The following is a 12743-nucleotide window of genomic DNA, read 5'->3' on the forward strand; positions in this document are numbered from 1 at the left end:
TCTGGGCCTACAGCGACCGGGCCTACAGTTTCTGGGCCTACAGCGACCGGGCCTACAGTTTCTGGGCCTACAGCGTCCGGGCCTACAGCGCCACCCCAGGGCCTAATACGGGACAAGGGCGGTGCCGTATGGGACAAACCAATTTAGCCCCCCCCCCCAGTACACTAACCTACATATTAGGGCCAATTTATAGAAGCCAATTGACTAACCTACAAAACTGTACGTCTTTGGAGTGCGGGAGGGAGCAGGAGAAAACGCAGGCAGGTCACGGGGAGAGGGTGCAAACTCCGTACGGGCAGCGCCCGCGGTCGGGATCGAACCCGGGTCTCCGGCGTTGTGACGCAGCGATTCTACCCGCTGTGCCACCGTGACACCATGGCCACGTCCTGGTGAATTACCATAGTAGCCCAAGCTGACTCCCTCATCAATCAACATCACACAAAACTGGCTCGGCAAGGAAGTTTGTGGCTTTGGGCAGGATTAATGATCTCACGGGGGGGGGGGCGGGGGACAGTTTAAATGCAGGAACGTCTCTGCCAACTCACAGCAGAGAGAGCACATGATGCACCAACTGCTTCTTGGGGCCCCTGTGTAGATTCACTTCGCCAACAGCGTTATCCCAAACACAGAGCACTCACTGAAAGATTTAGTTAAGACTTGTGTAGGAAAATAACTGCAGACGCTGGTACAAATCGAAGGAGGACACAAAATCCTGGAGTAACTCAGCGGGTCAGGCAGCATCTCGGGACAGAAGGAATGGGTGACGTTTCGGGTCGAGACCCTTCTTCAGACTGTCATTATTACACTATTATGTCGGACTATTATTGACATTTTACACTATACAGCAGGCAGTGAAGAAAGCCAATGGCATGTTGGCATTCATAACAAGAGGAGTTGAGTATAGGAGCAAAGAGGTCCTTCTGCAGTTGTACAGTGCCCTAGTGAGACCGCACCTGGAGTACTGTGTGCAGTTGTACAGGGCCCTGGTGAGACCGCACCTGGAGTACTGTGTGCAGTTTTGGTCTCCAAATTTGAGGAAGGATATTCTTGCTATTGAGGGCGTGCAGCGTAGGTTCACTAGGTTAATTCCCGGAATGGCGGGACTGTCGTATGTTGAAAGACTGGAGCGACTAGGCTTGTATTCACTGGAATTTAGAAGGATGAGAGGAGATCTTATCGAAACGTATAAGATTATTAAGGGGTTGGACACGTTAGAGGCAGGAAACATGTTCCCAATGTTGAGGGAGTCCAGAACCAGGGGCCACACAGTTTAAGAATAAGGGGTTGGCCATTTAGAACGGAGACGAGGAAAACCTTTTTCAGTCAGAGAGTGGTGAATCTGTGGAATTCTCTGCCTCAGAAGGCAGTGGAGGCCAATTCTCTGAATGCATTCAAGAGAGAGCTAGATAGAGCTCTTAAGGATAGCGGAGTCAGGGGGTATGGGGAGAAGGCAGGAACGGGGTACTGATTGAGAATGATCAGCCATGATCACATTGAATGGCGGTGCGTACAGGCTCGAAGGGCCGAATGGCCTCCTCCTGCACCTAATGTCTATTGTTTGGTTTTCATGTGCGTGTGTGTAAAAATATGAATATTTTTAAATAAAATTACAATATATAGGTGTACTAAAAGGCAGACACAAAACGCTGGAGTAACTCAGCGGGTCAGGCAGCATCTCGGGAGAGAAGGAATGGGTGACGTTTCGGGTCGAGACCCTTCTTCAGACTGACCCGAAACGTCACCCATTCCTTCTCTCCCGAGATGCTGCCTGACCCGCTGAGTTACTCCGGCATTTTGTGAATAAATACCTTCGATTTGTACCGGCATCTGCAGTTTGTTTTCCTGCACAGACTAGAGTTGGCGGAGGACTTTAGGAGGAGAGGGACACTCCTGAGCCCACCTGTCTCCATCAACGGCGTGGGTGTGTAGTTTACCGGGGAGTACAGATACTTCGGAGTGAGCTGGACTGGTCCAGCAAACGCTGAGACAATAGACAATAGGTGCAGGAGGAGGCCATTCGGCCCTTCGGCCCTTCGAGCCTGTACGCACCGCCATTCAACGCGATCACGGCTGATCATTCTCAATCAGTACCCCCGTTCCTGCCCTCTCCCCATACCCCCTGACTCCGCTATCCTTAAGAGCTCTATCTAGCTCTCTCTTGAATGCATTCAGAGAATTGGCCTCCACTGCCCTCTGAGGCAGAGAATTCCACAGATTCACAACTCTCTGACCGAAAAAGGTTTTTCCTCATCTCCGTTCTAAATGGCCTTGCCCCTTATTCTTAAACTGCGTGTGGCCCCTGGTTCTGGACTCCCCCAACATTGGGAACATGTTTCCTGCCTCTAACGTGTCCAACCCCTTAATAATCTTATACGTTTCGATAAGATCCCCTCTCACCCTTCTAAATTCCAGTGTGTCCAAGCCCAGTCGCTTGTATACGGAGCGGGCTGTATTTTCGAGAAGGCTCTGCTCCTTCAACATCTGCAGTGGGATCCTGCAGATGTTCCACCCATCGGCGATGGCCACCGCCATCTTCTTCGCTGGCGTGCGCCGGGGCAGCAAGGCGAAGCCCGCGGACGGCAAACAGGATCAACAAGCCCGTCGGGAAGGTAGACACAAAACGCTGGAGTAACTCAGCGGGTCAAAAGAAACATAGAAACATAGACAATAGGTGCAGGAGTAGGCCATTCGGCCCTTCGAGCCTGTACGCACCGCCATTCGATATGATCATGGCTGATCATCCAACTCAGTATCCCGTACCTGCCTTCTCTCCATACCCCCTGACCCCTTTAGCCACAAGGGCCACATCTAACTCCCTCTTAAATATAGCCAATGAACTGGCCTCAACTACCCTCTGCGGCAGAGAATTCCACAGATTCACCACTCTCTGTGTGGAAAAAAACGTTCTCATCTCGGTCCTAAAAGACTTCCCCCTTATCCTTAAACTGTGTGACCCCTTGTTCTGGACTTCCCCAACATCGGGAACAATCTTCCCGCATCTAGCCTGTCCAAACCCTTAAGAATTTTATATGTTTCTATAAGATCCCCCCCCTCAGTTTTCTAAATTCCAGCGAGTACAAGCCGAGTCTATCCAGTCTTTCTTCATATGAAAGTCCTGCCATCCCAGGGATCAATCTGGTGAACCTTCTCTGTACTCCCTCTATGGCAAGAATGTCTCTCCTCAGATTAGGAGACCAAAACTGTACGCAATACTCCAGGCGCGGTCTCACCAAGGCCCTGTACAACTGCAGCAGAACCTCCCTGCTCCCATACTCAAATCCCCTCGCTATGAATGCCAACATACCATTGGCTTTCATCACTGCCTGCTGCACCTGCATGCCTACTTTCAATGACTGGTGCACCACGACACCCAGGTCTCGTTGCATCTCCCCTTCTGAGGGGGGATCTTATAGAAACATACAAAATTCTTAGAGGGTTGGAGGACTGAGTTACTCCAGCATTTTGTGTCTACCTTCGATTTGTACCAGCATCTGCAGTTTTTTTTTCCCTTACACCTGCACTTCCAAACTGTGCAAAGTGAGCATTTATTTACATACTTCCAAACTATGACAGCACTCTGAGTATACCCAACCTATGTGCAGGGAGGCCCTTTGGAAGAGTTGTAATGAGGGCTATGGAAATGCGTTTCATTTGACATTCAAAACCCACACAGCCCCGGGGGGACTAGAACCAACTGCAAGAGTACTTGTGGGCACAAAATGCTGGAGTAACTCAGCGGGTCAGGCAGCATCTTTCCAATCTGTCATATGAGGAAAGATTAACACCTGTCCCTTTACCTCCCCCCTCAACTCCATCCAAGGACCCAAACAGTCTTTCCAGGTGAGACAGAGGTTCACCTGCACCTCCTCCAACCTCATCTATTGCATCCGCTGCTCCAGATGTCAACTTATCTATATCGGCGAAACCAAGCGCAGGCTCGGCGATCGCTTCGCTGAACACCTGCGCTCGGTCCGCATTAACGCAACTGATCTCCCGGTGGCCCAGCACTTTAACTCCCCCTCCCATTCCCAGTCTGACCTCTCTGTCATGGGCCTCCTCCAGTGCCATAGTGAGGCCCACCGGAAATTGGAGGAGCAGCACCTCATATTTCGCCTGGGCAGTTTGCGGCCCGGTGGTATGAACGTCGACTTCTCCAACTTCAGATAGTTCCTCTGTCCCTCCCGTCCCCTCCTCCTTCCCAGATCTCCCTCTATCTTCCTGTCTCCACCTATATCCTTCCTTTGTCCCACCCCCGACATCAGTCTGAAGAAGGGTCTCGACCCGAAACGTCACCCATTCCTTCTCTCCCGAGATGCTGCCTGACCCGCTGAGTTACTCCAGCATTTTGTGAATAAATTGAAAAGACTGGGCTTGTATTCACTGGAGTTTAGAAGGATGAGAGGGGGGATCTTATAGAGACGTATAAAATTATAAAAGGACTGGACAAGCTAGATGCAGGAAAAATGTTCCCAATGTTGGGGGAGTCCAGAACCAGGGGCCAAACACACACAGTCTACGAATAAAGGGGAGGCCATTTAAAACTGAGGAGAGAAGGAACATTTTCACCCAGAGAGTTGTGAATTTGTGGGATTCTCTGCCACAGAGGGCAGTGGAGGCCGAATCACTGGATGGGTTTAAGAGAGAGTTAGATAGAGCTCTAGGGGCTAGTGGAATCAAGGGGTATGGGGAGAAGGCAGGCACGGGTTATTGATTGTGGACGATCAGCCGTGATCACAATGAATGGCGGTGCTGGCTCGAAGGGCCGAATGGCCTCCTCCTGCACCTATTTTCTATGTCTTCCGGAGAGAAGGAATGGGTGACGTTTCGGGTGGAGACCCTTCTTCAGAACGCAAGGCACGAGGATGATAGCAAAAACAAATAGACAAGAAACTGAGGAATTTATCGGGTAGACGCACAGAGTTCCTTGTAGGCGAATTGAAAACCAGAGTAGGGGGATTGAGAACCAGAGGACATAGGTTTAAGGCAAGGGGGGAAAGATTTCATCGGAAAACCGAGGGGTAACTATTTCCACACAAAGGGTGGTGGGTGTATGGAACGAGCTGCTGGAGGAGGTAGCTGAGGCAGGGACTATCGCAACGTTTAAGAAACAGCTAGACAGAACATGGATTGGACAGGTTTGTAGACAATAGACAACAGACAACAGGTGCAAGAGGAGGCCATTCGGCCCTTCGAGCCTGTACGCACCGCCATTCAATGTGATCATGGCTGATCGTTCTCAATCAGTACCCCGTTCCTGCCTTCTCCCACCTTACTCACCGTCGTCTAATGGTTCTAATGCGAGAAGTTTCATTGAAATCGGTGTTATATTTTTTAAGTTATTCACATTTTAAAAGTTTAAATCTGTCTCCTCGGGAGGGAGAGGAGAGGGCGGGAGGGAGGGAGAGAGAGAGAGAGAGAGGGAGAGAGAGAGAGAGAGAGAGAGAGAGAGAGAGAGAGAGAGAGAGAGAGAGAGAGAGAGAGAGAGGGAGAGAGGGAGGGAGGGGGGGGGAGTGAGAGAGAGAGGGGGGGAGGGAGGGAGGGAGGGAGGGAGGGAGGGAGATGGGGAGCGAGAGAGGGAGAGAGGGAGAGAGAGAGAGAGAGAGAGAGAGAGAGAGAGGGAGGGGGAGGGAGGGAAAGAGAGAGAGAGAGAGAGAGAGAGAGAGAGAGAGAGAGAGAGAGAGAGGGAGGGAGGGAGGGAGGGAGGGAGGGAGGGAGAGAGAGAGAGAGAGAGAGAGAGAGAAACAGACTCTCTCCCCTATCTTTCCATTTTAGAAATGAAACAAAGCAAGTGTCAAATATTAATGCCCAAAGGCACGAAACAAAGAGACCCAGAACCAATTCCTTTAGCCATAATAACTTGCAGTTGCTGATTAGTTGCTTAGAAAGTAACCGACGAGCCCACGTGGACAGCGGTGTCAGGGGGTACGGGGAGAGGGCAGGAACGGGGTACTGATTGAGAATGATCAGCCATGATCACATTGAATGGCGGTGCGTACAGGCTCGAAGGGCCGAATGGCCTCCTCCTGCACCTTTTGTCTGTTGTCTACAGAGTGCTGGAGTAACTCAGCGGGTCAGGCAGCGTCTCTCAGGAGAGAGAGAGAGGGAATGAGTGACGTTTCGTGTTGAGACGTCAGCCTGAAGTTAGGTCAGTCTGAAGAAGGGTCTCGACCCGAAAGATTATTAAGGGGTTGGACACGTTAGAGGCAGGAAACATGTTCCCAATGTTGGGGGAGTCCAGAACCAGGGGCCACACACAGTTTAAGAATAAGGGGTAAGGCCATTTAGAACGGAGATGAGGAAAAACCTTTTTCAGTCAGAGAGTTGTGAATCTGTGGAATTCTCTGCCTCAGAAGGCAGTGGAGGCCAATTCTCTGAATGCATTCAAGAGAGAGCTGGATAGAGCTCTTAAGGATAGCGGAGTCAGGGGGTAAGGGGGAGAGGGCAGGAACGGGGTACTGATTGAGAATGATCAGCCGTGATCACATTGAATGGCGGTGCGTACAGGCTCGAAGGGCCGAATGGCCTCCTTCTGCACCTATTGTCTATTGAAACGTCGCACGTTCCCTCTCTCCAGAGATGCTGCCCGACCCGCTGAGTTACTCCAGCACTTTGTGTCTACCTTCGACTTGCCCAGGTTGTCAAAGACGACATCCTTAAAACCCAACCGACCCAAGCCGAGAGATAGAGGGTCACAGGACAATGAAACATCCCGGTCTCCATCCAATTCTAACAAGCAACGTCCAAATAAAATGCAGACCATCTCAACGATGATCTTTTGTTTTTTTTACATTTTAACATTGTAAATTAAAAAATTACTTAAATAGTTTAAATGCCAGTGGCTTAATATCTGCCTTAAGGGGTGAGTATCTGCCTTAAGAGGAGCATATCTGCCTTACGAGGTGAATATATGCCTTAAGAGGTGCGTATCTGCCTTAAGAGGTGAATATCTGCCTTAAGAGGCGAATATCTGCCTTAAGAGGTGCGTATCTGCCTTAAGGGGTGAATATCTATCTGCCTTAAGAGGTGGATATCTGCCTTATGATGTGCATATCTGCCTTAAGAGGTGAATATCCGCCTTAAGAGGTGGATATCTGCCTTAAGAGGAGCATATCTGCCTTAAGAGGTGAGTATCTGCCATAAGAGGTGAATATCTGCCTTAAAGGGCGGATATCTGCCTTAAGGGGTGAATATCTGCCATAAGAGGTGAATATCTGCCTTAAAGGGCGGATATCTGCCTTAAGGGGTGAATATCTGCCTTGAGGGGTGAATATCTGCCTTAAGAGGTGAATATCTGCCACAAGAGGTGAATATCTGCCTTAAAGGGTGGATATCTGCCTTAAGAGGTGGATATCTGCCTTAAGGGGTGAATATCTATCTGCCTTAAGTGAATATCTGCCTTAAGAGGTGCGTATCTGCCTTAAGGGTTGAATATCTATCTGCCTTAAAGGGTGGATATCTGCCTTAAGGGGTGGATATCTGCCTTAAGGGATGAATATCTGCCTTGAGGGGTGAATATCTGCCTTAAGATGTGAATATCTGCCTTAATGGGTGGATATCTGCCTTAAGAGGTGGATATCTGTCTTAAGGGGTGGATATCTATCTGCCTTAAGTGAATATCTGCCTTAAGAGGTGCATATCTGCTTTAAGAGGTGAATATCTGCCTTATGATGTGCATATCTGCCTTAAGAGGTGAATATCCGCCTTAAGAGGTGGATATCTGCCTTAAGAGGAGCATATCTGCCTTAAGAGGTGAGTATCTGCCATAAGAGGTGAATATCTGCCTTAAAGGGCGGATATCTGCCTTAAGGGGTGAATATCTCCATAAGAGGTGAATATCTGCCTTAAAGGGCGGATATCTGCCTTAAGGGGTGAATATCTGCCTTGAGGGGTGAATATCTGCCTTAAGAGGTGAATATCTGCCACAAGAGGTGAATATCTGCCTTAAAGGGTGGATATCTGCCTTAAGAGGTGGATATCTGCCTTAAGGGGTGAATATCTATCTGCCTTAAGTGAATATCTGCCTTAAGAGGTGCGTATCTGCCTTAAGGGTTGAATATCTATCTGCCTTAAAGGGTGGATATCTGCCTTAAGGGGTGGATATCTGCCTTAAGGGATGAATATCTGCCTTGAGGGGTGAATATCTGCCTTAAGATGTGAATATCTGCCTTAATGGGTGGATATCTGCCTTAAGAGGTGGATATCTGTCTTAAGGGGTGGATATCTATCTGCCTTAAGTGAATATCTGCCTTAAGAGGTGCGTATCTGCTTTAAGAGGCGAATATCTGCCTTAAGAGGTGCGTATCTGCCTTAAGAGGTGAATATCTGCCATAGGAGGTGCGTATCTGCCTTAAGAGGTGAATATCTGCCATAGGAGGTGGATATCTGCCTTAGGAGGTGGATATCTGCCATAAGAGGTGCGTATCTGCATTAAGAGGTGGATATCTGCCTTCGGAGGTGGATATCTGCCTTAAGAGGTGGATATCTGCCTTAAGGGGTGATAGCAGTGATGAACCAGAACAGAAACGGTATCCAGCCCCTGGGGGGCGATTCTTGGAGAAGGGGGGGCAACCAATACTCTCAACAGATTTCCAATCAGACAAGGGGGGTCTCACCGACTCTCATGAAGACCACGATGCTGAACATGGAGAGGACGGTTGGCACCACCACCCCGAAGAAGGTGGAGAGCTTCCTGCTGTCGTCGGGCAGCGAGCCGGCGTTGAAGATGGCCACCTCTTCGCCCGGGGCAACGCCACAACTCTCGGCAAAGCCCCCGCCCGCGACATTGTACAGGCGGTAGTTGAGGAGAGGAGACGTCTCGCTGGACATTGTGGACGGAGGTAGACGGGGCCTCTTCCGGTTGTCGCCAATACGGTGACGCACAGACAGACAGGCAGACAGACAGACGGGCGGACGGACGGACAGACAGACAGGCACACAGTCAGACAGACAGTCAAACAGACAGGCAGTCAGACAGACAGACAGACAGACAGACAGACAGGCAGACAGACAGACAGACAGACAGGCAGACGGACAGACAGACAGTCAAACAGACAGGCAGTCAGACAGACAGGACAGACAGACAGACACACCCTTACAGCGGGAGGGAGAGAGAGAGAGAGAGAGAGAGAGAGAGAGAGGAGAGAGAGAGAAGGGAGAGAGAGGAGAGAGAGAGAGAAAGGGACAGAGAGGGAGAGAGAAGGAAGAGAGAGAGTGGGGGAGAGAGAGAAGGGAGAGAGAGGAGAGAGAGAGAGAAGAGAGAGAGGGGGAGAGAGAGAGTAAGGGAGAGAGAGAGGAGAGAGAGGAGGGAGAGAGAGAGAGAGAGAGAGAGAGGAGGGAGAGAGAGATAGAAGGGGAGAAAGAAAGGGGGAGAGAGAATGGAGAGAGAGAGGAGGGAGAGAGAGAGAGAGAGAGGAGGTAGAGGGGGAGAGAGAGAGGAGGGGAGAGAGAGAGGGGAGAGAGAGAGAGAGAGAGAGAGGAGGGGAGAGAAAAATATATATCTCTTTTTAAAAAAGTGTTCCCCCTAGAGCGTCTTGAGTCAATTCCAAAGCTGCTGTGAGTTGGCCACACTCAGGCTGAATACGTCGCTCCTAGCTAAACATACAAACATACTTCTTCCTTGTAGCCCTTGCGTTTAACATCCGCAAGCATCTATCTGCAATCCTCGCAGATCATCGTTGGATACTGGCCCATGTGACACCCACTTTGCGCTGGTTGGTCTTGTGATATTCCTCTCCTCCCCTGACTTCGTCTCCGACGTTTGAATTCCCTGTCGTCGTTCGGATCAACGCACCGCAGTGATTTTTTCGCTACACACACACACACACACACAGACACACACACACACACACACACACACACACACACACACACACACACACACACACACAGACATACACACACACACAGACACACACACACACACACACACACACAGACACACACACACACACAGACACACACACACACACACACACACACACACACACACAGACACACACACACACAGACACACACAGACACACACACACACACACACACACACACACACACACACACAACACACACACACACACACAGACACACAGACACACACACACACACACACACACACACAGACACACACACAGACACACAGACACACACACACACAGACACACACACACACACACACACACACAGACACACACAACACAACACACACACACACGACACACACACACAGACACACACACACACACACACACACACACACACACACACACACACACACACACACACACACACACACACACACACAACACACACACACACACACACCACAGAGACACACACAGCAGGAGAGGGGCTGGAAGAAATCTCCACCCCACCCTTACCATCTTTCCAGACCTCGTCGTTAAAGAAAAAACAAAAGCTCAAGGGAAGAGGGGGAACTATGCAATAAATCAGTCTGAAGAAGGGTCTCGACCCGAACGTCACTCGTCCTTCCTTCATCGAAGAAGGGTCTCGACCCATTCCTTCCTCAGAAGAAGGGTCTCAATAGACAATAGACAATAGGTGCAGGAGGAGGCCATTCGGCCCTTCGAGCCTGTACGCACCGCCATTCAATGTGATCATGGCTGATCATTCTCAATCAGTACCCCGTTCCTGCCTTCTCCCCGTACCCCCTGACTCCGCTATCCTTAAGAGCTCTATCTAGCTCTCTCTTGAATGCACTCAGAGAATTGGCCTCCACTCGCCTTCTGAGGCAGAGAATTCTACAGATTCACAACTCTCTGAACTGTAAAAAGTTTTTCCTCGTCTCCGTTCTAAATGGCCGACCCCCTTATTCTTAAACTGTGGTGGCGGCCCCTGGTTCTGGACTCCCCAAAATTGACCCAAAACGTCACCCATTCATTCCTTCATCAGAAGAAGGGTCTCGACCCGAGACGTCACCCATTCCTTCATCGGAGATGAGGAAGAACTCTTTCAGTCAGAGAGTGGTGAAGGTGTGGAATTCTCTGCCTCAGAGGCAGTGGAGGCCAGTTCGTTGGATGCTTTCAAGAGAGAGCTGGATAGAGCTCTTAAGGATAGCGGAGTGAGGGGGTATGGGGAGAAGGCAGGAACGGGTGGTACTGATTGGAGAGTGATCAGCCATGATCGCATTGAATGGCGGTGCCGGCTCGAAGGGCTGAATGGCCTCCTCCTGCACCTATTGTCTATTGTCTATTGTCTATCAGAAGCTCAAGGGAGGGGAATTATACAATAAATCAGTCTGAAGAAGGGTCTCGACCCGAAACGTCACCCATTCCTTCTCTCCCCGAGATGCTGCCTGACCCGCTGAGTTACTCCAGCATTTTGTGGATATACAATAAATAATGTCAATTATGCTTCCCACCAAGTTATTGATCATTAGTGTAAGAAAATGACTGCAGATGCTGGTACAAATCGAAGTTATCCAGACAGATTTATTCACAAAATGCTGGAGTAACTCAGCAGGTCAGGCAGCATCTCGGGAGGGAGAGAAGGAACGGCAGATACTGGTACAAATCGAAGGCATCCAAGGACCCAAACAGTCTTTCCAGGTGAGACAGAGGTTCACCTGCACCTCCTCCAACCTCATCTACTGCATCCGCTGTTCCAGATGTCAACTTCTCTACACCGGCGAAACCAAGCGCAGGCTCGGCGATCGCTTCGCTCGACACCTGCGCTCGGTCCGCGTTGGCCAAACTGAATCTCCCGGTGGCCGAGCACTTCAACTCCCCCTCCCACTCCCAGTCTGACCTTTCTGTCATGGGCCTCCTCCAGTGCCATAGTGAGGCCCACCGGAAATTGGAGGAACAGCACCTCATATTTCGCCTGGGCAGCTTGCAGCCCAGCGGTATGAACATTGACTTCTCCAACTTTAGATAGTTCCTCTGTCCATCTCTTCCCAGATCTCCCTCTATCTTCCCCGTCTCCACCTATATCCTTCCTTTGTCCCGCCCCCACTGACATCAGTCCGAAGAAGGGTCTCGACCCGAAACGTCACCATTCCTTCTCTCCTGAGATGCTGCCTGACATGCTGAGTTACTCAGCATTTTGTGAATGAATACCCTTCAAGTTATTGATCATTGATAGGCTTTGTGACAAAGTGCAGCCCTGTGTGTTGGTTGGGTTATACATAGTGCAGGAGATAGACACAAAATGCTGGAGTACTCAGCAGGTCGGGCAGCATCTCGGGAGGAGAGAAGGAATGGGTGACGTTTCGGGTCGAGACCCTTCTTCCGATGAAGGAATGAATGGGTGACGTTCGGGTCAATGTTGGGGGAGTCCAGAACCAGGGGCCACACACAGTTTAAGAATAAGGGGTCGGCCATTTAGAACGGAGATGAGGAAAAACTTTTTACAGTCAGAGAGTTGTGAATCTGTGGAATTCTCTGCCTCAGAAGGCAGTGGAGGCCAATTCTCTGAATGTATTCAAGAGAGAGCTAGATAGAGCTCTTTAAGGATAGCGGAGTCAGGGGGTACGGGGAGAAGGCAGGAACGGGGTACTGATTGGAATGATCAGCCATCATTGGGACCTCTTCTGGGGAAGTATGACCTGTACAAAAAGGACGGGTTGCATCTGAACCCGAGGGGAACCAATATCCTGGCGGGGAGATTTGCTAAAATAACTGCGGAGACTTTAAACTAGTACGGTTGGGGGAGGGACTCAAACACAGATAGCTAATAGGCAGTGTGTGAGGCAGGAGGCAGAAAAGGGAAACACTCAGACCAATATGTAG

At 50.1% G+C, this 12743-nt stretch overlaps 1 protein-coding gene across 3 annotated transcripts in view; it reads right to left on the reverse strand.

Annotated features, from left to right (window-relative positions):
• slc12a9 (solute carrier family 12 member 9) overlaps positions 1–9276 on the reverse strand; it is a 60221-nt gene extending 50945 nt beyond the window's left edge. For 2 of the 3 annotated variants that reach the window (XM_078427629.1, XM_078427628.1), the window contains exon 1: positions 8613–9276. In XM_078427629.1, coding sequence (XP_078283755.1) covers positions 8613–8826 — 214 coding nt within the window. In that variant the 5' untranslated portion in view covers positions 8827–9276. Of the gene's footprint in view, positions 1–5277; positions 5290–8612 lie in introns of those variants that run through there. The other variant, XM_078427630.1, reaches the window with a different exon arrangement.
• Positions 9277–12743: the final 3467 nt, after the last annotated feature.

Source organism: Rhinoraja longicauda, chromosome 34 (genome assembly GCF_053455715.1).
Source record: "Rhinoraja longicauda isolate Sanriku21f chromosome 34, sRhiLon1.1, whole genome shotgun sequence".
Lineage (NCBI taxonomy): Eukaryota > Metazoa > Chordata > Chondrichthyes > Rajiformes > Arhynchobatidae > Rhinoraja > Rhinoraja longicauda.